Source organism: Dromaius novaehollandiae, chromosome 2 (assembly GCF_036370855.1).
Source record: "Dromaius novaehollandiae isolate bDroNov1 chromosome 2, bDroNov1.hap1, whole genome shotgun sequence".
Classification (NCBI taxonomy): Eukaryota; Metazoa; Chordata; class Aves; order Casuariiformes; family Dromaiidae; genus Dromaius; species Dromaius novaehollandiae.
The window spans coordinates 39,545,146-39,570,925 of record NC_088099.1 but is presented as its reverse complement, the minus strand read 5'-3'; the positions used below and the strand labels follow the sequence as shown (position 1 = coordinate 39,570,925).

The 25,780-nt window shown below is 42.8% G+C and overlaps 1 protein-coding gene across 2 annotated transcripts in view; it reads right to left on the bottom strand.

Moving 5' to 3' along the window:
* Positions 1–25,221, bottom strand: part of IGF2BP3 (insulin like growth factor 2 mRNA binding protein 3) — a 120,495-nt gene extending 95,274 nt beyond the window's left edge. The window contains exons 1-4 of one of the 2 annotated variants that reach the window (XM_064506314.1): positions 25,104–25,221; positions 24,412–24,633; positions 23,284–23,344; positions 564–612 (exon numbers count right to left, since the gene is read on the bottom strand). In XM_064506314.1, coding sequence (XP_064362384.1) covers positions 564–612; positions 23,284–23,344; positions 24,412–24,586 — 285 coding nt within the window. In that variant the 5' untranslated portion in view covers positions 24,587–24,633; positions 25,104–25,221. Of the gene's footprint in view, positions 1–563; positions 613–23,283; positions 23,345–24,411; positions 25,020–25,103 lie in introns of those variants that run through there. The other variant, XM_064506315.1, reaches the window with a different exon arrangement.
* Between the last annotated feature and the right edge of the window lie 559 nt (positions 25,222–25,780).

Genomic DNA, 25,780 nt, shown 5'->3' with positions numbered 1-25,780 from the left:
CGCAATAGCCCATCCACTGTAAAAATAATACTCTCTGTGCACCATAAGCAGTGGGTATAGAATAAGTTAGTGAGAGCCAGTAAACGTAATAGTATGAGCAAATAATTTGCCATAATGCCACCATTGCAGAAGAGCAAAGGGGGGAGGAAAAAAAAAAATCAAAGAGGAAGGCTCAGTATTATATTTCTGCTTTTGAGGAGACTTTGGCCAAGTATTTAAATCTGGACTCGCATTAAGTTTACTGAGCTCTTACACCAGCCAGGCCTGAAACAGACAAGCTTTCAGTCAAAGAGAGTGACGGCATCAGGAAGTCAGCATTCACCAAAGAACCCATTTCAGCATTTTTTATGGTTAACTCGGAGAGCAGAAGCGAAGGCAGTTATCTGAATTGCTCAGAAGGCTCTATTGTTCCCTCTTCCAAAGGATTTTTCCCCGGCACAGAATGGGTGGTGTGTGCAAAGCAAGCAAGAGGTGGGGGAAGGGGAGAGGCTTGTGGATGAAGAGAGAAACAGAAACACACAGCTTTAAATATGGATGTCTTAATTTTAAAAGTAATTTCCTACCTCCCACTGCAAGTGAGGCGGGATATTTCTGATCTGAAGTTTCCGACTCCTGCAGATGAATTGAAGAAAATAGTTAAAAAAAAAAAAAACCAAAAAAACAAAAAAACAGAAAACATCATTACAAGATAAGACTATACATGGCAGTATCCACATTTAAGTATCTCTCCTACTAGGAGGGACAAAACCAAATCCACAGCTCAGAAAAACAACAAATCACCAGGAGGGAACGTCAGGTCAAAACCATCTGAAGTGCAAAGAGCTGGTACAGTAATGCTTGTTATATATTTGACAGCTGTTACATTTCCTGAAGTCTCTACTTGAAGACTATTTCGATTTAAGCTTTCAAGTCTAGACTATCTAACTTTGTCCACTATAAATAGGTATAACAACTCCATATATTTGTACTGGCTATTCCCCACCACCACCCTTAAAAACATTTTTTTAATTCACCAAAGCAGATACTTCAGGATTCTGTTCTTTGTCAAGAAGAATATAAAATGGATGCACGCGTTTCTTTTGAGATTAAGCAGTTCATCTACCTAAAGGACTACATTTTAACATTTGTATGGAAAAGGTTCCTTATCTCTGCAACTGGGGGAAGGGGTGGAAATCGGCAAATTCATTGCATTTTCCCCACCACCACCACTCCACACCAGTTTTGGCTTATCTAGTAAATAAAATTTCCCCTTTGAAGTGCTGCTGCAAAGCCTGGCAGCATGCTGCCTGCCTTCACAGCCAGGTTCTTTGTCTCCTCCCTTCCCCCAAAGTGGGAGAACAAATAAATACCAGAGATGCCACAAAACCCTTGGGATTTTCAGGAATGTGTAGATTAACGCAGCTTCAGCTGGGCTCAGGTAGTGTGCGTTGGCTGGGTCAGTTTGGCTACTCTCATAAGAAACCATTAGCATTGAACTGGGGGATGGAGAAGGGGCAAATACGTAATGATCCAGCAGAGGAGGCCACAACTGCATTTTGGTTCACCAAAAAGAGCTAAAATAGAAGTCTTGTGTTCAAACACACAGTTTTACTATTGTAATTGCTCAATACTGACCTCTTGCAAAAAACTTCTTATTTTAGGGACTTTTTATAACACAATAGAAGTTTGTTAAACTTATACAGGCCAGTAAAATGTTGTGATGAAACAGGTTTTGAGATGTTCCTGCCTAGCAATAAAATTGAAGGCCTTCATTTCCCCCTCTCAGTTCCTTTTAAAATACACTCCTTTCCTTAACACTGCCACCCACACACTCAGTCCTGCGATGAATTTTACATCTTGAAATGCTTTTCTCCAAAGAAATGGATGCAACTAGAGGCTTAATGCAGAAAGTTTTTTGCCCAAAGCTCTCCTAACCAATAGTTTTGAGCCCCAACACTGCAGTGGCCACATGATCAAGAACAAATGTGCTTTCTTAAGGGAAGGAGAAAAGAAAAAAAAAAAAAAAAAAGACACACACAAACAGGTCTCAGTTACACAGCACTTGTCAGCTGTTTTCAACCCCCCTCAAGCAAGTAAGAGCTTATTTCATCATTTGATCACAATCACGCAGACAGGCCAGAAGGTAGAACAAAACCCCAAGCCACACGCAGCCCCTTTTAAGCCTTCATTTCCAACCAAACAAAGGAAGAGCAAGGAGCTGCTTCGCTGTAAGAGGGAAGAAGAAATTCTCTTACAATTTAAGGAAATTTTTGCAGACATACTCTCAATGAGTGACACTGCTATGAAACAACCACTCTAAATTAGCAAAACTGCGCTGAAATACCAAAATAAGCTCACACGGCAACCTGAAATTTGAAAGCTTGGTCCTAAAGTACAACAGAAAAAGGGGGATGCTCTCTTAATATTAAAAATACTGGGAAATTTTAACACAAAAAAATCCCAAACCACAAAATTGGCACTCAATGCTCTATTCAATGTGCTTCACATTGTGTCATGCCATTAGAGCCTCACACTTGTAGATTCAGATTAAAATTCATGCGAGTTTCACAGCAAGCAGCAGCCTTCGTAGAGGGATGCAAGCGCGCGGCAGCCTGGACAGCACACCTCCTACGGCCAGGCTCACCACCGCACAAAACGCGCAGCAAACACTAGCTCTGAGCAGTGCGAGTCCGCTGGCGAGAAAGAAGGGGGAAAAAGTCCTTTCCAGAAGCGCACACACGTTTCCCACACCCAGCTGCCACCTCACATTTCATTTCAGAAGAAAAGCCTACATAGCTTCAATTTTACTTCATGACATGCAAAAGATGGACACCACCCCCCTCCCCCTCCCAGAAAGTCTGGATATATTCGTATGTTCATTCAACAATAAAAGACATAAAACAAGTCCTTTTTTCTTCCCCCATGGCTTTAAGGGGCTGAAGAGTTTGATGCAATTTAAAACTTTGCCAGCCAAGATTCACAGCACAGAAATAACCTGGGTGTCCTGAAAGGGAGGAAGAGGAGGAAGGGCGAGAAGCGAGGAAGAACTGCCACCTTCAAATTACTGCTTCCTCCAATACGTATGTAGAGAGTAAAAGCGAATGGAAGGCTAAGTGCAAAATGGGTTCAGGCCCACCGCGCACCTCAGTTTATGGCAATAGTGAGACACCTATTGTACAAAGCTGAAAGGTCACTTTAAAAATACAAGAAAAACCGTAGGGAGCATTTCATTTAAAACTATTTACACCACGATCAGGTGCTTGGCCTCACTGTGACCAACTTTAACTGCAGTCACCCAGTGCACAAGTTTTAAGTCTCATCCTTACTTATGCACGGGAAAATCTTTACAAATTTTCTTTTTATATTATGGCTGTGTTACAGTTAGCAATTGGAAAAAAAAACAGACAAAGCCTTGCGTGGCCAAGAAAGCTGCAACATGCAAGCAGAGTAAGGTAAAAGACCACAAACCCCTTTGAGACATTTCTATTTCAGTTACCATCAGCTCTCATGAAAATCAAAATATCATTGTTTCTTAAAGTTACGCGGGAATCCACGTGGCTTGTGCTGCCTTCCCCTCTCTGCCCTTCTCCCGTGACGGGTGCACGGCTGGCAAGGGCAGCACAGCTGTGCATGTGGCTCCAGGCACCCCGAACCTGGCCGAACCAAACCAGAAGGGAGGGAGGGAAGGAGGGAGCTGCTACAGCTGGGGTCACTCCTCCTGCAGCCCTCACACACCCCGGCCCGCTCGTCCTGCCGGCGCCGACGCGGGTTCAGTCAGCTGCTCTGCGAGTGCACAAACCTGGGGGGGAAACGGCACTCAGCTTCCTCAAGAGAAGTCCCAAACCACCTGCAAGCATACGGCGAAGAGCAAGGGACAAATCTCCATTTACCGCAACGGCTTCCTCAAGGCTCACTTTTGACTTCCAAAAGCGCACGTCTGTGCATGAGCACAGCTCTGTACACTGCGCGGGGGACGGGAAGAGGGAAAAAAAACGTGGCAGCACGTTCCCGGAAATGCTCTCCTGCCATCTCAGACACCACCAGCTCTTTTTAGGGGGCTTTCCACCCCCCCCCCCCCCCATAACCCTGCTTTCTTCAGCAAGATGCAATGTGTGCACAGCTTCTAGCGCTACTGCATCCTGGGCTGCATGAATGCGTGAAGTATTTTTTATAGTCTTAGGTTTGTCTATAACTGCTTTATTACCATAGATTCATTTAATCAATAATCCACCAAAAATCTTAATAAGTCCTTCAAAAAAATATTGCCAGTGTATCTCATCTGTGTGACTCATGTAAGCCTTGGGTATGCACCTTTTCCCCTTTAAGCAGGTTTTTAATTCATTTCATTCATTATAAATACACATCGCTAATACTAATCACCTGGGGGGGGGGGGAAGTCTTCGTGAACTACGCCAAGGATTTTGCTCTGTATCATATGGAAGTTTTTGAAAGCTACCCGCAGTTCACAACACGTGAACGGATACGTACGCTTGTTTCAGTCTTTCAAACAAGCAAAGAACACCTTTTAATGGGGAAAGGGGAAAACAGACCTTCCCATTCTCTGCATCAGAGCTGTCTATAGGCAGTCATCAGTAAGGACTTACTTTCCTTAAGAGGAACTGCATACATCCTGATTCTTGCTTTCAGCCAGGATGCAGGTAACTGGGCTCAGTTACTTCAAGCTACTGCTGATGGCTGTACTTTAACCGATGTAGATATTGCTGTGGATATTGCACACTGGCAGCCTTCAGCATGGGGGCCACAAACACCCCCAAAACTCAGAAAAAGCAGGCAAAGCAAGGAGGTGCTGTTACACTCCTTCACAGAGAGCACAGCGTGTCTGTGCTATACCTGTGTGCCAGGAGAGAAGGGGTAAAGTAGCATAACACAGATAATTTACTAAAAGCCATCCTGGTAATCTTTAGAAGAGAAATCTCCCGTATGCAAATACCAACAAAGCAGGCGGAGGGCCTCCAGCGCCCACGGCCCAAGGGAACCCGCCACACATTGGGAACAACACTAAACACGTCCCGGGGAGGAAAAAAGCAATTTCAGCCTTCTCCTTCTTTGCACAAACCCTCTTTCTGCTTCTCCATATACATCCTTTTAACCCAAGCAGATTTTGATAGCTTGAGGAAAAAGGGGTCTCAAAAATTGGCTGTCTACACCTTTCTGGGTTAAATATGCCGCAATCTCGCTATATGCTTTATGTGACATTTAGCAAAGACAAATGCCCATGAGACCCCCAACCCAGTTAAGAGACAATGATTTTAAAAAACTGGAGAGAGACATTTATAAAGCAAAACACAATGAAGTACCAGACTTTTTCTTACAGTCCCTAATCTTTTTGTCTCTCAGGTCATCTCTAATAGGTGTCAAAAGATTTATTTCACTGTTTGAAAGAGAGAAGCAAGCACACAAGCAGCTAAGAGACCACACTTCTACATTGCCACAGTATTCATGCTCCTTACAGACCCATCTCAACACCCTCCCTCCCTCTAGAGGGCTGCTGTCTCCTCCCTTAATTCCCATTCCTCAACATAATATTCCACATATATCAACTCCATGTAATATTCAGTTTTATTTCAGCAGCCATATGAACTACACGCAACATTAGTGCCTTAAAAAAAAAACCACACAGCACAATTTTTTTAACAATATTATGTTAAAAAAAAAGTTAAACCTATTTGAAAGGATCAAATGAACACTGAAAATTTTAGTCCCTTCAATTGTTTGAACTTAATACCTAGGGGATAGAAAGTAAGTTGTCTACCTTTTCCACTTTACAGAACCTGCAAAGGGCAAGGGCTTATTCATTACTTCCATTCCGAGTAGGCGTTACTATATTAGTAACCTGGAAAAAGCCTTGGCAAGTTACACCAAGAGCACAGTTGCGGCGTACGGTAACATCAGCACCCATCATCCCCCGGTGCAGCAGCAGGGCTCGTGGTCCCACAAGCCCCACAACCGGAGCAGTCCTGCAAAGCCTCTCACCAAAACGGCCCCTTTTCTCCCTCAGCTCCCAAGAGCCGAGCAAAGAGAGGACAGTCATTTCCTAAGCTGAGTTCACCAACAACACAAACTTAACACGCGATACGGACAGCTGGAGAAGAAATATTTAAATAAATTTTAAAAAGCAAAAACTGTGGACTGTGGCTAATGCCACGGGGGGGGGGGGGGGGGAACAACACAAAAATTTGTAAAATGCCTTGACGTGAAGAGCCATAGAAGCAAACTTAGAGACTCCTATACCCAAATGTAAAACTGCTGTTCATAAACCGAGTTTACAGGGCAGGGGGAAAAGGTGTCCTGTTTACTCTGAGACTAGAAAAAATGGTAAAACACTCCAAAATGCACCCCCCCAACACACACACACACACACACACACACACACACACACACACACACACACACCAGTTTATCGGCTTCACCCTCTCAAGTGGTTTTAAGTAGTCAATGCCTGAACACAACAGAATGAATCAATGTTTCTAATGCTCTTCCAGTGCAAAAAAATAAGAGAGGCTTACAGGCCACCCTCCTCCCCCTTAACTCTGGGTTCATATTAGCGTAGCTGGGGGAAGAAGCAGCAGCAGAGTCTTCAGCACAAGGTGGGAGGGTTCCCCTCTGTGTCATGCAGGTGACAGGCAGATGAAGTCCCACCGCAGCTTGCCCTGCGAGAGGGGCGGCAGCCTGAGCCCACCTCCCGACTTGGCAGCAAAACGCCGCTCATTTAAGTTATCTTTTCTTTAAGTTGTTGCTCAAAGCTGACTCCTCAAAGCACCTAGCAAATAGTTAAGACCATATGAATAAAGCTTGCTGAATATGCGCTTTAAGACATCTTTTCCTATATATATTTCTATTATCTAATTTCCTTATTCCTTAATGAGCAGCTCTGATAAATACAAAGGGTCACATTCCTTCTCTAGAAAATAGGTATACTGAATTTCTGTTAAAAATGCACTCGGGACCAGCAAACTGGCAAGTGAGGCTTTTGTATCATTTCTATTAAAAAGTAACTAATTTTTAGCATGCACAACAAGGCAAGCTGAAGGCACAGCTGCTGTATTTTACCAAACCAAGCTATTAGCTTGTGAACCAGAAACTTCATCTTGATGCCTTATCTGTAGAAAGAATAAAGGAGAATGGTTTCAAATACCTACTAGTTAGCAAACACGACCACTTTTTATTTTTACGCGCGCTGATCTGGACAGTGGAATACACGAAGAGGAAATGCTCCTGCTCCGGTTTCAGACCCAATTCAGCAATTCGAGCAGACAAATCCCGAACAAGCCACAGGCAAACCGCGGTGACACTCTTCTTTGTGATGCCTCGCTGCTTAATCCCAGACCTGGACTGAAAAGCACCCTGTACTACCACTCGGAATAAGAATTTTTCATAAAATTTAGGCAAAAACAATTTTTTTCTCAAGATTCATAGGGTCCAACCGTATGTCTTGCAGGTTTCTAACTACAGGGGTCCTGTTTCATCCTGTGCACACAAGCCACAAAAGCAGCAGTTTTGGAGGAGCGCGTTATCTAGGCATTCGAGAGGAGATCTGGCTCTTGGGTCACCTCACAGGTTGCTCTGTGCCGAGGATTAAGCTTCCTCCCAGAGTCTACAAAATACCCAATTTGCTTACAACTTCCCACCAGAACAAATGGTCAGAAAGTCACGTATGCAGCTAGCATACTGTGCAGCACTGCTCCTTATTTTGAGTCACCTGTTAAAACGACTCACACCAAGCTGCACTCTAGTTTCAGGATAAACTCAGACATCTCTCTTTTGTGAAAGACTGGATTCGTGAGCAGGATGTGGCTCAGGAAGCACAACCAGAAGACCAGTATTAGCACATCCAAGTTAGGTCATGCAGTACAGTTAAATCAACTAATGCAAGTTTGACTATAGTTTTTAAAATTTATATAGACAAGCTGGGTAGTATGCTTTCACTTACTACCATTTGCTCCAGGATTTTATTTCAACAACTCTTCACACTACTAATTAGACTAAAAGCTTACATTCATTATTTGTAAATTCCCAAGAGTGGTCCATAAAGACACTTTAAAAAAGAAAACTCTAAAGATTCTACCATTACCATATTAATGTTGAATTTCTCATTTGAAAAAAAATAAACTTTCATTTTCCAGGTGTTGTTAATGACTGAAGACTTAAGATTTTTTTTAATTAAATAATTAAATACTGCTTTGAATTTTATGAGACGTTCCAATATCTTCCAGCAGGAAAATGGCTTTTCACTCACCTTTAATTTTGTGGTCTCTGACATTTCAGCCCTTCTCTTTCCTTTCTCAGAATCCTTCAGAGAAACTGATAAAAAAGAAAACCTGCAGTTTCTCTTTCCCTCCTCCCCTCCAGAGCTGGGGTCTCTGTTCCTCCCACAGTTGTACTACTGAGATAATTTTGTTGACTGAACATTTTAGAGCTATAGTCACTTGTCATTTATTCTCCCACCCCATCACTAACTTGCAGTTACTTGGGATTTAATAAGAGTGAAAACACTCAGAAGGCATATGAAGGACCAAAAATAACACCTTTAAAAAGTAAAAGGGCTTCCAAACATGTGAAAAACTTCCTTATGAACCAACTGAACTAGTAATCCCTTGATGATGGTACACAGCGCTGATCTCCTCCCTACCCCCTTCAGCCACCAAGATAGTTAAAGGTTTCTTCTGTCCCCTTCTCTACTCGTGATGCGAACAGGGGCCGTTAGTTGAAGCAGCCAATACTGCCATCACAGACCAGCTGCAGAGTTTGACCTCAGCTATAAGCAGCAGCTCTGGACTGAGACTTGCACAGGACATCCCTGCAACATGCAGCCAAGTTAGAGGCTGGAGAGCTCAAAACAAGGAAAGGAAAAGATGGAATTGTGAATTTGCAAGGAACTGTGCGTCTTTTAAAATGCCAAAAGAAATAGTCTAGGATATTTTAGTGTCATTTCTAAAAAAAAAAAAAAGAAAAAAGTATAAAGATTTAGGTAATCCAAAAGAAAGCCAATAAAATGCTTCATTCCACAAAGCAGCTGCTGGACATACCATGGCAATGTTTCTATTTTGCTTGTCTTCCCCCGCTACTGTGACTTATTCTACCAAAGTTTATACCTCAGTTAGAAGCTTGATGGAAATACATGACACAGCTATCAAACGATGTAAAAGTTCTGCCAATATTTTTGGTTGAGGAGGTATGGCACCAGATTAGTTCTCTTCTTTAACAATAGCTCAGTGATTTATTCTTCCTAGATTAAAATATTTAAAGAAAATCAGCAATGTTCACAGATGAACTCTGTAGTCATCATACTGCCTACACCAACTTGTTCAACCATGAGACTTGCTTTTAAAAAGCTGTATTTGCAGAAAACATTGAAAATGCTTTGTGCATCCTTCTGTCACAATTATAAGCAGGGAATCTAACCTATTTTGGTCTTTTTCAGGCCAGGTTCAAGTGAAACTAAAATTGTTCCTACTCAGTTTGAGTTCACTGGATACTTCAGATTAATCACTCAGATGCAGTTCTGGTTTGGGGGGGGGGGGGGGGAGGTAAAAGTGATATATGGCTTGAAATAAAGTAGCAAGAGTTGCCCCAGCTACACCCAGATTATAACATGCAGTTGAAAGATTTCGTTACATAGACTTCACAGATCTGATATAAACTCTTCAAGTTGAGAGCAAGCTACTTACTTACAGACCTTCACCTGAGGAAGCTTTAGGTGTTATGGCAGCTGAACAGGCACAAGTATCCGCACACTTCCCCACTTCCCCCCTGCTTCACCCCTGCCCTGCACATGCTTGGTGTCTCAGGCTGTTGTGTGAAAACTGGAATAAATCAACATCCAATTCTTAAAATTATCTCAGTAAAGCAAAGTTCCTGTGGGGTCTGAGAAATGGAGAAAACAACAACAACAACACTGGAAGACTGCTGCTGCTGAAAGCACCACCTAACTTTACACAGCTTGCATGCTGTAACTAGATTAAGTGAAAATTCAGAGTTAAGCAAGATCTTAAGTGCATTTGTAAGCTTCAGCTAACAGACAGGCTCCCTGGCATTTTTAGATGTCTTCCACAGTATAGAAGGATATTAATAAGGGAAAAACACTACTTCATTTAAGAGTCTGTTCATGTTTTCAAATTCTTATATAAAGTCCTGGTGCTTAAAAGACAAAAGAAAATTAAAAACAAGTTTAAAAAGAGCAAAGAGCAATTCAACACTGTCAAAGGTATTATTACATGACTGACTATGTTTTAGGCTCTTTGCAGCATGTAAAGCCACCCTTAAAGAAAGTGTGTGCATGTGTGCAGGGTTTCACCATGCATCCATTCTGACCAAAACCTGCATTTTTTATTATTTTTTTCATTAACATGTATTTTACTTAATTTAGCAAGAGGCCAGCTTTTTACAGATGTGATAATTGAGCACTTAAAAGATACTATGCTCATCATCTGACGCTCAAGGTAAGCCTAACAAAGACCTGAAGTGAGTCTGCTTATATGCTAAGATTTAAAAAATAAATAAATAAATATTTCTTCCCTACTACTTTCCACCCTTCGATCTCAAGGCAAATCAAGAAAATATTAAAAAGCAATGGTAGAAGCTTGTTTTAGACCCTCTAGACCATACTAAAAGATTAGATTTAGTAGAATTTATACTTGACTAGTCTTACAACAGCAGAAATCCCAATTCTAACAGATATTTCCTATTAATACTGCTTGAAAATAAAGATCTTCCTTCTTAAAGAATTCAGCACAGTAAACCTTCACACTAGTGAAAAGTTAATACTTTAAATTTCTGATTTTGTTTTAAAGAATTCAGCACAGTAAACCTTCACACTAGTGAAAAGTTAATACTTTAAATTTCTGATTTTGTTTTAAATTAACACATGCAATAACTAAGACATATCACAAAGATATCGACTCTTATTTTGATGCTCTAGTAATTGCTCTGCTAGCACACTTAGCTAAACTAACTGGATACCAACACGAAGAAACAGCACTCAAGCAGTGGCCCTCACTAATGGCAATTCCGCACAGCCTCGGACTGATTAGGACCTAACGCACACAAGATATAACACTTCTACTGGAGTGATAAAATATGGGGGTTTTGCTGTTATTGCCACCAAATGTTTTTCCTTCCTTTCTGCTGCCCTGTAGAAGACCCAAAAGTGGTAGAAACAGACTACTCAGCAGTTTGGCTTTGTCATTTTTATGCTGAATGTCATCAGATGCAGAACAAAAAAAAAAAAAGTCGTTGCTTTCTCTAGACTTGTTAAAGTTAAATTTTTTAATATAGTTACATCTGTGCAATGTCTTCTATGAACACAGCCCTGCATATGTTATTCTCTCCCTTCTTACATGGCAATAAGTTTGGTCAGGATAAATACAATTACATTATATCTGCACTAATAAATCTGCATTCACACTAAATATCATGTACTGCTATAGTTAAAGCATTGCAGCCTGCATGTAACAGTCTCTCTTGAAATTTCTTATATTTACTTCACAAAGAGATATTTTAAGTTACAATTGCATCTTTCACTAAGCTTCATTTTAAGAACTTCCAAAGCACTTGCACACTTTCATCAAAGTAGCTTTGTTGAGCACACACAGGCTTACATAGAATAATATATATGAAAGCAATCCCTGAACGTTCATACCAGGCCTTGATGAAAGCCTCACTGTATCATTCTATTCTGCTCAACTGGAAAAAATATTATTTAAAAAATTGTGCACAAATTTTAAACTTTGCAACAGTTCACAATTATTCTGAGATTTTATTACTTTCAAAAGCAACTTATGTTCCAGAACACTTCTGTACAAGAGGCATAAGTGTAGTTTCTTTGTTAACCTTTACAGTTACTACATAATAATTTTCATCTATTTTTATACTACTATAAAAACTTGCCATGGCTTTAAGGAGCGGCATAAAAAGCGATCATAGGATAGCCACTATTACCTTTTAAATAACCCCATTATTTTTCATATCCTGTCTTACAGAAAACAGAATATAGTGCACGTTTTGAGGATAAAAATCACAGCATTTGCTTTTTCATTGTCACCGTAGATCTAAAATATACTACTGCTGTGATCGGAGAACAAAAAGAGTTGACATTTCTGCAGTCCTGAAAACTGCTCTCCTATGCCTTTACATAGTACAGCAGATAAACATTTAAACTATTTTAGCCCGTTTTGTATTAAACTGAGTGTTACGATCTGGATCAGCTAGTTTCAAGGCAAAGAAAAGGCCTGTACACCACGCTACAGCTAACCAGCAGATTCATAAATATAATTATCAATTATCATTAATTTCAAGGTTATTTGCATTTAGCAGCTCAGGGTGTTCAAACGCACAGCATTTTGCTAGATACTGAAGTCAGGAGTAGGAATGAAATTCAGGTGAATGATGATGATAATTTTGGCCAAGTTTAATAAATCATGTAGCAGTTAATCACTTCAAAGTTGGTTTGTATAGAGATTTGCAAACTTACTATCACACCAAAGCAATAATTGCTATCTTCTTTTTCCCCATCATAAAGTACAGATTTGTTAACAAAGTTACCTAAATTATCAGGTGGTATCTGCCCCCACCACTTGATCGAGTTGCTTTTACCTCAGAGCCTGGTTTAATAGTTTTAGTACACCTTTCGAAGTTTTGAAATTCAACCGCTCCATCTGCATATAGATCTGCCCAGCAATTGGGGATTTAAGAAGAACATTTAAAAAAAGAAATAAAGAGCAGGAGCAAGCTAAAAATACCCAATTACCAAATTAAAAAAGAAAAAAAAACAGCATAAGGAAGACTGTGATGTTACATGATAAATATTCAACCCCAGAAATTAAAAAAAAAAAAAATCATTAGGAGTCACTGCTCATTTTCTGCATACTTCACTGTTTGCGTGCCTCTTTTATTCATCTCCCCCCACCCCAAAAATTCAGCTTTTTCCAAATCTTTGTGACACCAGTTTAATGCCTAGCACCAGACTAAACAAGAGCAGCCGACTACCAGCAGCCACCACAACTGAAGCCATTGCAAGTGGCGAAGCAGAGCAGTTGGGGCCAAGCTGCTGGCGGTGGCACCGGGTACTCGCCACCCTGGCCCGCTGGAAACTACCGCTGGCCAAAAGCCATTTCTTCCTCAAGGACTTCCCTGTGATGAAGCATCATTAAACCTTGGGCAGCCTTCTCCATGCTCTGCTTTTTTGTTGTTGTTGTGGGGGGGGAGTTGAGGTTTTTTTTTTTTTTTTTAGGGTACCAACCAAAATGAAACAGCCAGCGATACAAGTCAGAGCTACATCAAACAGAAGCTTTCTGGGATCCCGAAACTAGCGCAATTTCCATCAACACTTCTTGGCTAAAGGAAGTTCAGGTAGCTTTGGCTTTCATTTAAAAAGCCATTTTGAAGAGCTGCTCTACAAAATACAGCCCTGCTACCCAGCAGAAAACTGGCACAACCACGTGCGCAGCGCTGGACCTTTCCTGCCCGCACACACGGACATCGCGCCTTTGACATTGAGATGCTGAACTTCATCCAACCTACGCAAAACCAGTACAGAGGTAGTAACGATGTGTGTGGAGCAGGTGACGTGAGAATAGGGGCCAGAAAGAAAAGCAACGTACATAACCTGAATATTTGGCACAGAGGAAGACGAAAGCAACCCCGGGCAATGCCTGCCGCTCTGTGCTTTCACTGAAGCTCACCCAGCACAGAGGTAAAGCTGTTTTTACCTCAGTCAGTCGAAAAGCTTGAAGTGTTCTACAAACTGTAACGATAAATCTTCTACATCTTTTTCCAGGGTTACTTTCAAGGAGTGATGTGTGACTTCAGTGTTACCTGGGTTAAGCATCTGCGATGTACCTCAAAGGATAATTTTGCTCGTGACTTGAGCTTAGTTGAACAACTGTGGTCCAGTTGTACAAGTGGCGTGGCACACCACAACTTTGCGTAGAAGCTTACACTTCTCCGCTGAAGACAGACAGACAGAATATATTTATATTCTATATAGGTATATTTACATGGCAATTTCAACAGTGTTTTCTTGTTTGAGAGAGCAGCCAGGGTGGAAGAAGGAGAGAGGGAGGCAGGGAGCAGAATATCACATTATTTATGAAAATTCCCTCTCAACTGCATATCAACAGGAAAAAAAAATGAAAGCTTATGAAAATAGCTATACAACTCAGTTTAAGTAAAAACATTGTTAATGCAAACAAAATAGGCAGTGATTCAAAACAAACCAAACTAGAACAGGATTTCACCATTTGGTATTAGCACTCAGACCATCATCGACTACCAAATTCGGTATTTAGTGAATAATGAACAAATGAACCATAATGAAAGGACAGCTACTTTGACTATAACTTAATGGTCTTAAAAAAAAAAAAAAAAAAAAAAAAAAAAAAAAAAGTAACCACAGTATACCAAAAAGCATTCTGGTGAATCTTTGGATGAAACAGTATTAGCAGTATGAGAACAATTTCACCTCACTGCTGCTGAGTGCCAGCATTAAATTTGGAGAAGAAATTCAACAAAAAGGAGTATACAGTACTTTAAAAAAAAAAAAAAAACCTGTGCTTAGACATTAAGAGCTATCTGTTTCTCACTTATTTTGCACAGATTATTAGAATTAACCATTTGTGCTGTATTATAGGATCCTCCAATTCTTTTACTTTAACTGTTAGTAGATCTATAGATCACATACCAAACGACCAGATCACATACCAAGCTTACCATCTCTTCATGTGTACTTGAAATAAAAAAAAGAAAATCTCAATTTTTATGCAGATTTAAATACCTAGCATCCCCAATAGATATGCATTTCTTATGAATTCGTATATTAAACACTTCCGTGCAGATTCAAAGTTCATATCATGTAACAAATATATAATGAGATATTACAACACTCCTGTTATGGTCAATAGGAATAACACCATTTGCTGATTAGCAATGCTGGGTTTTAGCTTTTGGTCACTGAGTTACGCTATTCCCCATAAACACCTAGAATTTGCTTAAATAACAAAATTTGCTATAAATGCAAAGCTTGCCATATAAGAACTCTTATTGTTGATCAGCACCAAAACTCTGTGATCAATACGATTAAAAGACACTTAGTATTGAATCATTCTCACTAGACCCTAGTGAATAGCTCTGTCTGCACACTAGAATACTAGTTTTATGAAAAGAAAAACATGGTTCAAGTATCCAGTTGCCTCAGTAGGAAAAATCTGTGTTTTTTAAACTGCAGTAGTACACATCAGTAATAGATCAGCATTTGGGGGGGTGGGGGGGTTATACCTGTATACAATATTATAGAATTATGAAATAATTTCTCATACGAGTAGTTTGCTAATTATTAATAATATTCCAGGAGACAGACAAATATATTTTAACTATTTTCTACCAGAATCAGATTCTGGTTGCCACAAAACTTTCAAGTGTTTTCATCATAACTTTAACTCACCTGAGGAAAAAGAAAAGAGGTGGTTTACCTTCTAAGGGTAGTCTATTATCTCAGATTAAATTACTGCCCAAATTCATCAAACATCTTACAGATTATTGTGCTTTTCAAGTATTGTTCCAAAAATGTATTGTTTTGAATTTTTTGCTGTAGAAGTAGTAGGAAAAAAACCATAAACTGGTGTTCTACGATAATTAAAAAGTTGTCATCACACAAACACTATCCCATAAGTACATGGACCAAGTAATTTGCTCTATCACTGAAAATAATTTTCTAGATTATTTGTTCTGGAATTGTTTTAAAGTTAGGGTTTTTTTTAAAAAAAAAAAAAAAGTTTGCATCTTTTGCCCTTGCTAGGTGGTATGTGTGTTTTCCCTGCAAAACACTAGGGCAGTTTTGCAAACTCTGTCCCCAAGCACCCTTCTGTAGCACACTGAGGACTTCCTCAGGGGCGGGGGGGCAGCCTGCAGGATCAGGCCCCCAGGGGAGAGCTCTATGGAGAAACTGCAGAGGACCACCCCCTCACTCCATAACTAACCACTACGTAACGAAGTTTCAGCAAAATAAATAATTGTGAACACAACTAACAACTGGAAGAGTGTTTTTGTCAGCAGGAATATTTTTGCTCACACAAACTAGAGCTCTCTCTAACCAAAATTTTAATTTCTACGCTAGAATATTCAAGAATCCATTAAGATGAAGCAAGCTCCATTTTTTTGAGCAAAAACATATAGAATCTGTACTTTTAAAATCCAAAAATAAAATCAATTTACCAAAACAATAAAACCCTGTTATCTTCACAGAGGAAAGCATATTAGACATGCAGTGTAGACTACATATTTTAAAATAGCGTTCCTAAAGTTCATCTGAGCATGAAAGTTAATCTTTCAAAAGTGAACATTCAGCTCTAATTCTGTTCAAGTGTACTACTACTAGCAAAAAGAAACTTGACTATTTTTATAAATTCTCCAGATATTTTTAGCTAGTCTCTTCCTAAACTTCAAGTGGTTTTATGGTAATATCTTTTCAATTAAATATATATATTTAATATATAAAAAATAATATATTTTCTTTAAAATATTTCTCTACATTATTTCTCACCAGACTACAGTCACAAGGTCACCATGATACCAGAAAACTAAAATTGAAGAAGCCCTTTCCACCTGAAGACCTTTCATTTCAAGACAGTTTCATTCTAATAGTTAGTCCCATACCCAAAAAAGTCAGATCCCTCTTCATCTCATTTTGTTATTTGTGCTCTTATCCAAATTTTAGCTTAAAGACACAGATTGTCTCATTTTACCTGTTAGAGGCAGTTTCCCTTTCAGATTTTTAAAAGGACAATTTAGTTGATGCTGATCCCACTGCACCATAAAGAGGCAGCACAGAGCAGCAACGTGCCTCCCTCATCGCCTCAGTTACATCGTATGGGAGACAGTCCTGGTGCTATGGGTTTCTCTTCTGGCAGCCACTATGAGAATACACTTGAGCAAAACAAATAATATAATTTAACTCGATTTTACATTTCAAACTTAACACTCCTGCAGGGGGGAGGGAAAAAATCCTCCCTACTTTTTAACTGCCATTAACTGCCACTAACTGCCACATGTACAGTATTTTAATGTTGACCCTAAAGCTGACCCTAATGACACATAGTTTATTTACTAAATACAAAAAGATCCAGCCACAAACATTAAGATTTTCTTGTTGGTTAAATGCATTCATCTTTCGCACGCCCACACGCAGACACACACACACAGATTTTGCAGACTTAGAAAGCAGCAAAACCGGGAGAGAATACAATTGTATGATCTTTTAACTATCTTAAACACGTCCAAACATAAAAGGGCTTTTGCTCCTATACAGGAATTTTTCAAAGCCAGTTTGGTTATTTCTGGTGATGAGAGGGAATAACTGAAGTATCTGCATGGACAACTGTCCCCAGAGAGACTGAAGAGCCCCCAGCAGCTTTCTGACCTTACCAGCACCCCCAAACCTGGGGGTCCAGGGAGATTTTGGAAGTTCTCACAGCACTTCCAACAATATCATCTTTATCTGGGCAGCACACGAGGACTCGCACAGCAAAGATGCGGGTTGGAAAGCCATATAAACGCACGCACTTGACATGTCCAGGAGAGGGGAAAAAAAGAAAAAAAAATTGGATGGAACCTTCAGACTAAGGCTTGAAAATAACACATAAGTATTTCTGGTAACAATGTCACATTTCCAGAAGAAATAAGGAAATGAGAGCTCTGTTTTTAGCTTCACTTTCAACAGTAATTAAAAGATAATTCTATACTGTGCATCATTGGAGAAAAAGAATGGACTGACATATGGATAAACATTTTGCATGTGAAAACAAATAGAGAGAAGACACAATAAAGAGAAATATACTGAAGTCCTCTCAAGCTACATAATGCATTTCAGTGTTAGTAAGCATATTGATCGTATTAAAACTTTTCCACTTATCCTTCTCCCTCTATAAAACATGAAAAGCCATTCTCCTTACTTGCACTGTATGACATTTAATATTTGCACCCATTTTCCATCTGTTTTCTGATTTTGAATAATCAAATTCCAATTGTTCTCACAATTAAAAAAAAGTCAAATTTACAAAAATCCCACATCAGTATTGCATTGTTCCCATCTCATTGCACTGGTATGAGGAGGAAGTCACCAGAACTGTCTTTAATTATGCTATATACCTCGAGATACTGGTTATCAACAGCCCAAGATGATAAAATCCTAAAAGTTAAGATGACTTCCAGGAGGGGAGCAGGTGGAAAAAGCAAAACACCTCTATGCAGGATCTCTTGAAGGATCATCCTGTCCATTTTTAAATGGGTGTATTTTAATTCTACTGAGGCCCCTCTCATGGAAATTATAGGAAGCATCACATTTTCTGTTAGACAGGCAAATCCCAAGCCATTTAAGAATTTTTCAGGTCAAAACCAAGCATTTAAACTCCACCCAATAGCTAGCCTGAAGCCATAAGTACTCCAACACTGCAGGGTCCTATGTGCTGTACTTAAAAGAGCAAATTAAGTGAATAAAACCCCATTTTACAAAAATACCACCTTCAAGACCTCAAAAACACATGGAAAAGTTATTACCCTATAATTAAGAAAAAAAGAGGAGGAGAAAAAGTATTTTTAAGCACTTCCTGGTTATATTTTATTATCCTTGAGTTACACTTCCAAAATATGTTCCTACTTCCATTTCCCCCTCTTCAAAATTTACATATCTACACACAATTTAAGGTCCACATACAAGGATGCTTTCAGAGTACCTTCCATAAGGGGATGTGGCAAAGACAGAGCGAACAAGCAAGTAGCAACCCTTCAGGATGCAAGTTTAGAGATGTGTTTCACCTACTTCAGCCCCTTTTTTTTTTTTTTTAATTATTGCAAAGAAAAGGATACTTTTGATGATCAGACAGTATGAGGAACTATATAAACTAAACTTTCAACAAAATAACAGCTAGCATAGCCAGTGAAGAGTTATCTGTCCTTGCTATAACAACCTGTTGCCTACATAGGAATCACAACAGCTATTCAGACTCGTATTTTCCACTATAACTGTAAGCTTTCAGAATTAAAAAAAAAAAAAAATTGTTCACATCTGCAAAAATATATGTAGAAACAGAGCATAAAAACCCAAAGTCACTAGGCAAAATTTTGGCTTTTCATTCCTGAAAACATTTTAACTTGGACCCATGCATGGTCCTCAGCATCCCTCCACTGAGCAAAGCATGAATATGGCTAATAAATGACATGGGTATTTTTGTTTGTTTTACCATATCTACTTACATTCAGCATGTTTCTCCCTACTTGATATTTATGGAATCAAAAGTAAAAAATCAGTGCAACTAAGCTATTTTTAAAGTAATTCTGACTGTTGTAGCTACAATACATCGTTCTGTCTCATGGAGCCATTTCCCACCACCCTGTACACACAAGGTACAAACCCTAATTATACAAAAAATTAGCAAGCCCAATTCAGTGCCTGTCCAACAGCATAAAACTCATTCACTGAGCACAGAGAGTTTTTGTGAGGATTTTTAGGCCAGTTTTCCCTCAGTCTTCACATCCTGTAACAGTCTAGGTGAAGGATAACGGGAAATTCATTACATTACCTGTAACGGACTTGCTAAGATCCAAAATAGCTTGCTAAAAGAGGCAGCACTACCTATCCAGCTCACCATTGTTACTTTTCCCCCATTCCTCTCCCAAATAAAAAGCTCCAGGATAAGATGTTGCAAATGCATTTTCTCAGTAGAAACAAAGAGGCCCAGAGGTGGAAAAAATACTCTCCCCCCCTCAGTGAGAAAACCACCTCGTAGCACCACAGCTCAGCTCTTACAAGCATTTGAGGCTCCTGGGGGAGCAGCTTGTCCCCAGAGGAGGTGGCCAGGGCTGGGGCAGCCCCAGGTGCCCGGGGCTCGCGCCTCCCTCCCCCTCGCCACACAAAGGGGGCTTCAGGCCCATTGGAATAATCAGATTGCAGCGGCCGTCACCTTGCGAGATACCAGCTGCTGGGGGATTGCAGGGAGAGAGCACCCCAAGGTGCGCGTCACACCTCCAACAGGCACCCACCTGCTGGGGCCGTGACTGTCCCACCGCATCTTCACTTTTGCAAAAAGGTGACTGGCGCAAGGAGCGATCACGACTAAGGGCGTCCTGCTGCAGAGTATGACTAGCAGTCAAAATCATTACAATGCCTTCTCCAAGTTTTGAGTTAAGTGACCTAAACCTCGAAGTATTGCAATAGCCTTCCCTGATTTGGAGGGGTCTGAATGCAGAAATTCTGCATTCCTTTTACATTCCCTCGAGATTTCAGTAGTAAGGCAGGAATCTACTCTGAGCTTATTAAATACTTTGCACCTCCCCCAAAATAATTCCCCACCCTTCTATCAAGCAAACCTTGACCAGGCCCCTTTCTTTCAACTGCAGCATATCCAGTTGTCTGTTTTTAAATACTTCCAAGGGGGAGGGGAGGGAGAGAGCCACACACAGGCTCCCTGCAAGCAGGCCACTAGCCTCCCCTTCCCAGCAGGTAGAAAGGTAGTTTTGCAGACCTGGGTGTGCCCACTTCACATCTGGAGATCCAGCGCGGGCTGCAACACAGTGACTGCTGGGCCCAAGAATTTCCCTCCAAGCAGCAAACCCAGCAAATCGTGGGGGCTCAACTCAACTTTGTGGCAGCCCTACCTGACGCCAGCCCTTGACCTTCCTTTCTGGCACGAGGACACGGATTACCAAACTCTCACCCTTTCCTCCTGGGCACCTCAGCACCTTCTGGAAAAAGATACCCTCAAAATACCTTTATCAGTGATAATACGCATATTCTGTTCAAAAAAAAAAAATCTTATTTAAAGAAATTGTAATGAAGCGAGCGGGAACTCTCCATGAAGCAGCCACACACCAGAGGTCAATACAAAGTATTGAATAATTTCAGTGTGCTACAGAACAACTTCGGCTCTTATGAAATAATCATTCGACCAAACTATTAATTGTACACTCATGCTGAAACACGGACTCCACATATCCACTTTTTAGCCCCCCCCACCCCACCCCCAATGGTATCACTTTTCTAACTGCATCAAACACTGGAACACGCAGGGCTCTATGGAAAACTCACGCCAGGCTTGCAACGTGCAAACACGCTGGGTGGGCCTGCAGAGCAACACACACCCCCTGCCTTGGTACTGACTGTATCTGACACCTTCCCCTTTTGTAAAAATATACAAAGGCTTCAACCAAGTTATTTGGAAAATATGCTAATAAGCAATTTTACTAAAACATTCAACATTTGAAGGCTGCCCTTTCACAGATATCTAGCCACTCTAAATATACACCCAGTAAGGAATGTATATAGAGACATGAAAAAAAAAATTGTAACTTGTTGACACCACAAAAGTATTGTACATCTATAAAAGGAATAAGAAAGTCACTTTTACATATGGAGGCCATTGAATGAATTTTAAGTGGGTATCTATATTTGATTTTGGGAGGGGGGAGTGGAAACAAAGGGGAAGGAAGTGCAGTTATGAGAAATGCAATTTAATTTTCTGTTAGACAGCTGTATAAATCCAACCTATATCTGATACATTCCAACATGATACTGCATGATGAAACAGTGTTTTAACAAATAAGGGCTTCAGGAGAAACAATACAGGCATACTGATACTATCATATTTGCAATTTTTGGAGTCTTATGCCTATATCTTGGCAATGCATACCTAGAAAAGTGCTCAAGTTCAACGTAAAATTCTTTTCAACAGAAGTTACAGACAGATGCATGTTTCTAATATTTCCTACTTCACTAACATGAAGACATGCTACCCCACAGGAAGAACATACTTTTACAATTTTGACTGAACTGACAACTGAGAGAACAGGAAAGTACATTTAAATACACTAAATAGTGATACAAAAGGTGGTGGGGGTGTTTTAAACAGTGATTTTTAATTTACATTTATATGAATAAAATGAATTTGTTTCCAACGGCATAAATAGATCACTGTTTGCACATGCTTAAGATTAATAAGCATGTTTGTAAATTCACTTATTATGGAGACGTCTAAGGAATGATCAATTCTTACATGTCCCGTTGAATTTTTTATTTAAATCTAACAGTATTTTAGGTCTGCAAGAAAATTTTTATATATACAAAAAGCTGAAATATACACTACTGTAAATTACAAACCTGCATACCATGCCTAATAAAGAATAGGGCATATAATGTATTAATTTCTCATTAAAAGTATCAAATAAATATAACCATGAAGATTAACATGTTATGAATTGGTCCAGAGAGTTTTTTTTTCCCCCCTTGCTAATTCTAGACCATGAAAAATCCTCCATGCTTTCCTCAGATGAAGCCTTCCTCCAACACTAAATAAAGATTAAACTTCTACAAAATACCAAGATCTAATTTCCAACAAGACAGTTAATTCACCTTTTCAAATCAATTATTTTAGATAGACTGCACTTTTAAAAACAACTAGGAAATAGTAGGAGCCCCTTCTAATAAAGTTGTACAGACAGACATACTTCCCAGATTGAATAATGGAGGGCAGGAACAAGCACATGGAAAGTTTGATCTATTTTGCTATTACTCTCTAGTGCACTCCAGCTTTTCTATAATCTAAATATTTGTGAAAAATGCAGACTGAATTGCTGCAGGCAGTATAAAAATACTACCCTGCTGTATTGCAAGTATTGCTTCTTTAAATGAGGCCCACGAAATTACTGTCTCGCAAAAATTAAGCATACATTTCAAAATTAAGGATGCATAAATCCTTTCCTTATTGGGAAGAAGTCATTCACCTTCTGCTTCTACATTCCAGCTCAAAATACCGATGAAAAATCCTCTCAAATACAGATGAGACTTATTCTATATGCCTATAAAATGCTGCAGACTCCAACATGGCAGGATCAAAAATATGTATACCAGTGTATTTACAAGATGCTTTTTGTTGCTGGAGCAAAGCTCATGTGCTTGCCCGTTATACAGTTCAAAACACCACATTTCATTTCCTGCTAACGCCCAGATTTTAACTCTTCTCAGGAACTTTAAATTTTAAAATCTTAACAATCACTCGCCATAACCCGCTTCTCCCACGAAAAGGGTTTTGTTTTAACGCAGATATACTTCGCCTGCAGCCTGCCCGGTGCAGCACATCAGAAACAGGCGGGGGGACTCTGGGAAGCCTCGGGGCTAGCGCGGACGGCGCGTTTGGGGGTCTCAGAGAGCGGAGTCCCAGCTATCCGCGAGCAAAGGCAGCATTTTTCAAATCGCTTTTGCCGGGGTAACTAACCGAGGGGAAGGGGGGGGGCGGGAATTACCTTTGTCTTTTAGGGACTGAATGTTCAACTTCTATGAGTTTCCCGTGCAGTTCCACTTTACCTGCCGAGACAAGCAGAGGGGGGAGATTTCAGCGCGGCCGTGCGCCCCCCGCGCCGCCGGCTCCGCGGCCGTGCAGCGCCGCGGATGGGCGCGCAACACGTTTCGGCCCATTCATCGGCGGCGCGGCGGCCCCGCGGAGGTAACAAAGCGCGGCCGCGCTCGCCCGCGGCCGCGGCCCCTGCCGCGACCCCCGAGCCGCCCGCGGAGCGCCCCGGCCCCGGCCCGGCGCGGAGGGCAGCGCGGCCCCGCCGCTCCGCGCGCCACCGGTCCCGGCCGCCGGGCCTCCAACTTGGGGCGATTCTCCGCGAGGAGGTGGGAGGGCGGCGAAAGCAAAACGCGAAATAAAAGAATAAAAATAAAACAAAAGCGCTCTTTTCCCGGGGAGCCTCCCCCGGGGGCCGCGCGAAGCCCGCTTCATGCGCAAAACCTGCCTTTCTTTCTTTCTTTTTTTTTTTTTTAAAGCACACAAAAACAGGATGTCGGGGCCAGGAGCCGGCGCGCTGCTGGAGGCGGTGATGGGTGCGTGAGAGCAGCAAAGAGAAACCGAAATAAATACCAGGGTAGGGCGGGGGGTACAGGCAGGGATATTACCCCCCCCCCCCCCGCCCAAGTTTGGGGCAATTGCGCGGCTCGCCCCTTCCCCTGCGGGGAGAAAGAAAGAAAAAAAAAAAAAACGCGGCCTGCGCAAACCCGCGGAGCGCCCAGCCCGCTCCGGGGCGGCCCTACGAGGGGCTGCGGTGTGTGTTGGGGGGGGGGGGGTGCCCCGCGCAGCGCTGTGCGGCCCGCTGCCCCCGGCCGGGCCAGCTTCGCCGTGGGATGTGGAAAAACACGGGCGGCGCGGCGCGGCGCCGCGGGGGCCCGGCCGCTGGGCCCGGGCTGCCGCGCGGCCCCTCCGCGGGGCCCCTCCGCGGCGGGCCGGGCCCCTGCGCGGCGGCCCCACCGGCGCTTAGCCTCCGCGGAGAGGCCGGGCGGCCGGCGGCGCGCGTGGGAAGGGGCAGCCCGCGCCTCACCTGGCCGGGGAGCCCGGGCTGCGCGGCCGCGGAGCGGCGGGGGCCGTCGGGGCTCACCTGAAAGCGCCTCTATGGCCTTCATCGCCCAGCTCTCGTCGGGGCAGTCGACGAAGGCGTACCCCGTCTTCACCAGGAACTGGCCCGAGAAGGGGATCTTGGAGTCCTTAAAGAGACTTTCCAGGTCGAGGGGGCTGACGTTCTCGCCGAGGTTGCCGATGTAGAGCTTATTCATCTTCCTGGCGGCTCCGAGACGCGCGTACGGCGGATTACAACCCTCGTCTTGCAAAGGGAGGTGGGGAGGAAGGGGGAAATAAAACAAAATGCGATGGAGGAAGGAGAGAGAGAGAGAGAGAGAGAGAGAGGACAGGAAAAAAAAAAATCAGAGCTGCAGCTTGTGTCCCTCCCTCCCTCTCTCAAGGGGTAAAAAAAAAAAAAAAAAAAAAAAGAAAAAAAAATGTGACCAAATAGGAGCCCTAAGTGTCCGCCGTGCTACCCGGGCGCATGGGGGGCGCGGGGGAAACACCCAGCGCCGGGGCCGAGGATGGCGGGCTGAGGAGAGGAAAAGGAGGAGGGGAGGGAAAAAACTACTTTTTTTTGTCTTGCCCCCAAGCCCCTTTGGCAGCAGCAGGCGGACTATGAAAATGTCACACTACGTGCGTGCAGGCGCCGCCTCTCCATATTAAAAAAAAAAAAAAAAAAAAAAAAACAGAGCAGGGGAGGGAGGGAGAGCGCGAGAGAAAAAAAATTACTTGAATATTCCGGCTTTTTGAATGAGCCACGTGTTCAAACTACAAATCAACTTCTCACGTGAGGAATCCCAGCTCTTCAATTAGCGAGCGGCTGGGGCGCGCGCACACGCGGAGGAGGAGGAGGAGGAGGAGGAGGAGGAGGGACGGGGTGAAGGACGGGGGGAGGGAGGCTGGGCAGGACGGGACAAGTTTAGCGGGGGCTGGGGGGCGGGACCGCGGCCGGGGGGAGCGGGGCCCGCCCGGCGCTGCGCCCCCGCCCGCGCCGGCCTCTGCCCCCCGCCGGGGGGGCCCTGCGCGGCGCCGCCCCCCGCCCCCCGAAATCGGCCGCGCCTCCCCCGCGCCGCCGGGGCTCGGCCCGCGGAGGGAGGGGGAGAGGCGCCGCAGCGCCCGCCCCCGCGATGCCGGGCCGGGGGGCTGCCGGCGGGGTCTCGCTCCCGCCCCCCGCGGAGGGGGCCGAGGGGGGGCGCGGGACGGGGGTCCCCGCGCCCGGAGGGGCCCCTCGCGGTAACGTGGCTGCGCCGCGGGGGGGCGCGGGGCGCGCCCGGCCCCCCTCGCCGCGCCGGGCCGGGCCGGGCCGGGCCGGGCCGGGGGGAGCCGCGCTCGCCTTTAATCGAGTTAATGGTGGATGGCGGCGGCGGGGAGGCGAAGGCACCGCTGCCCGGGGATGGCAGCGGCAC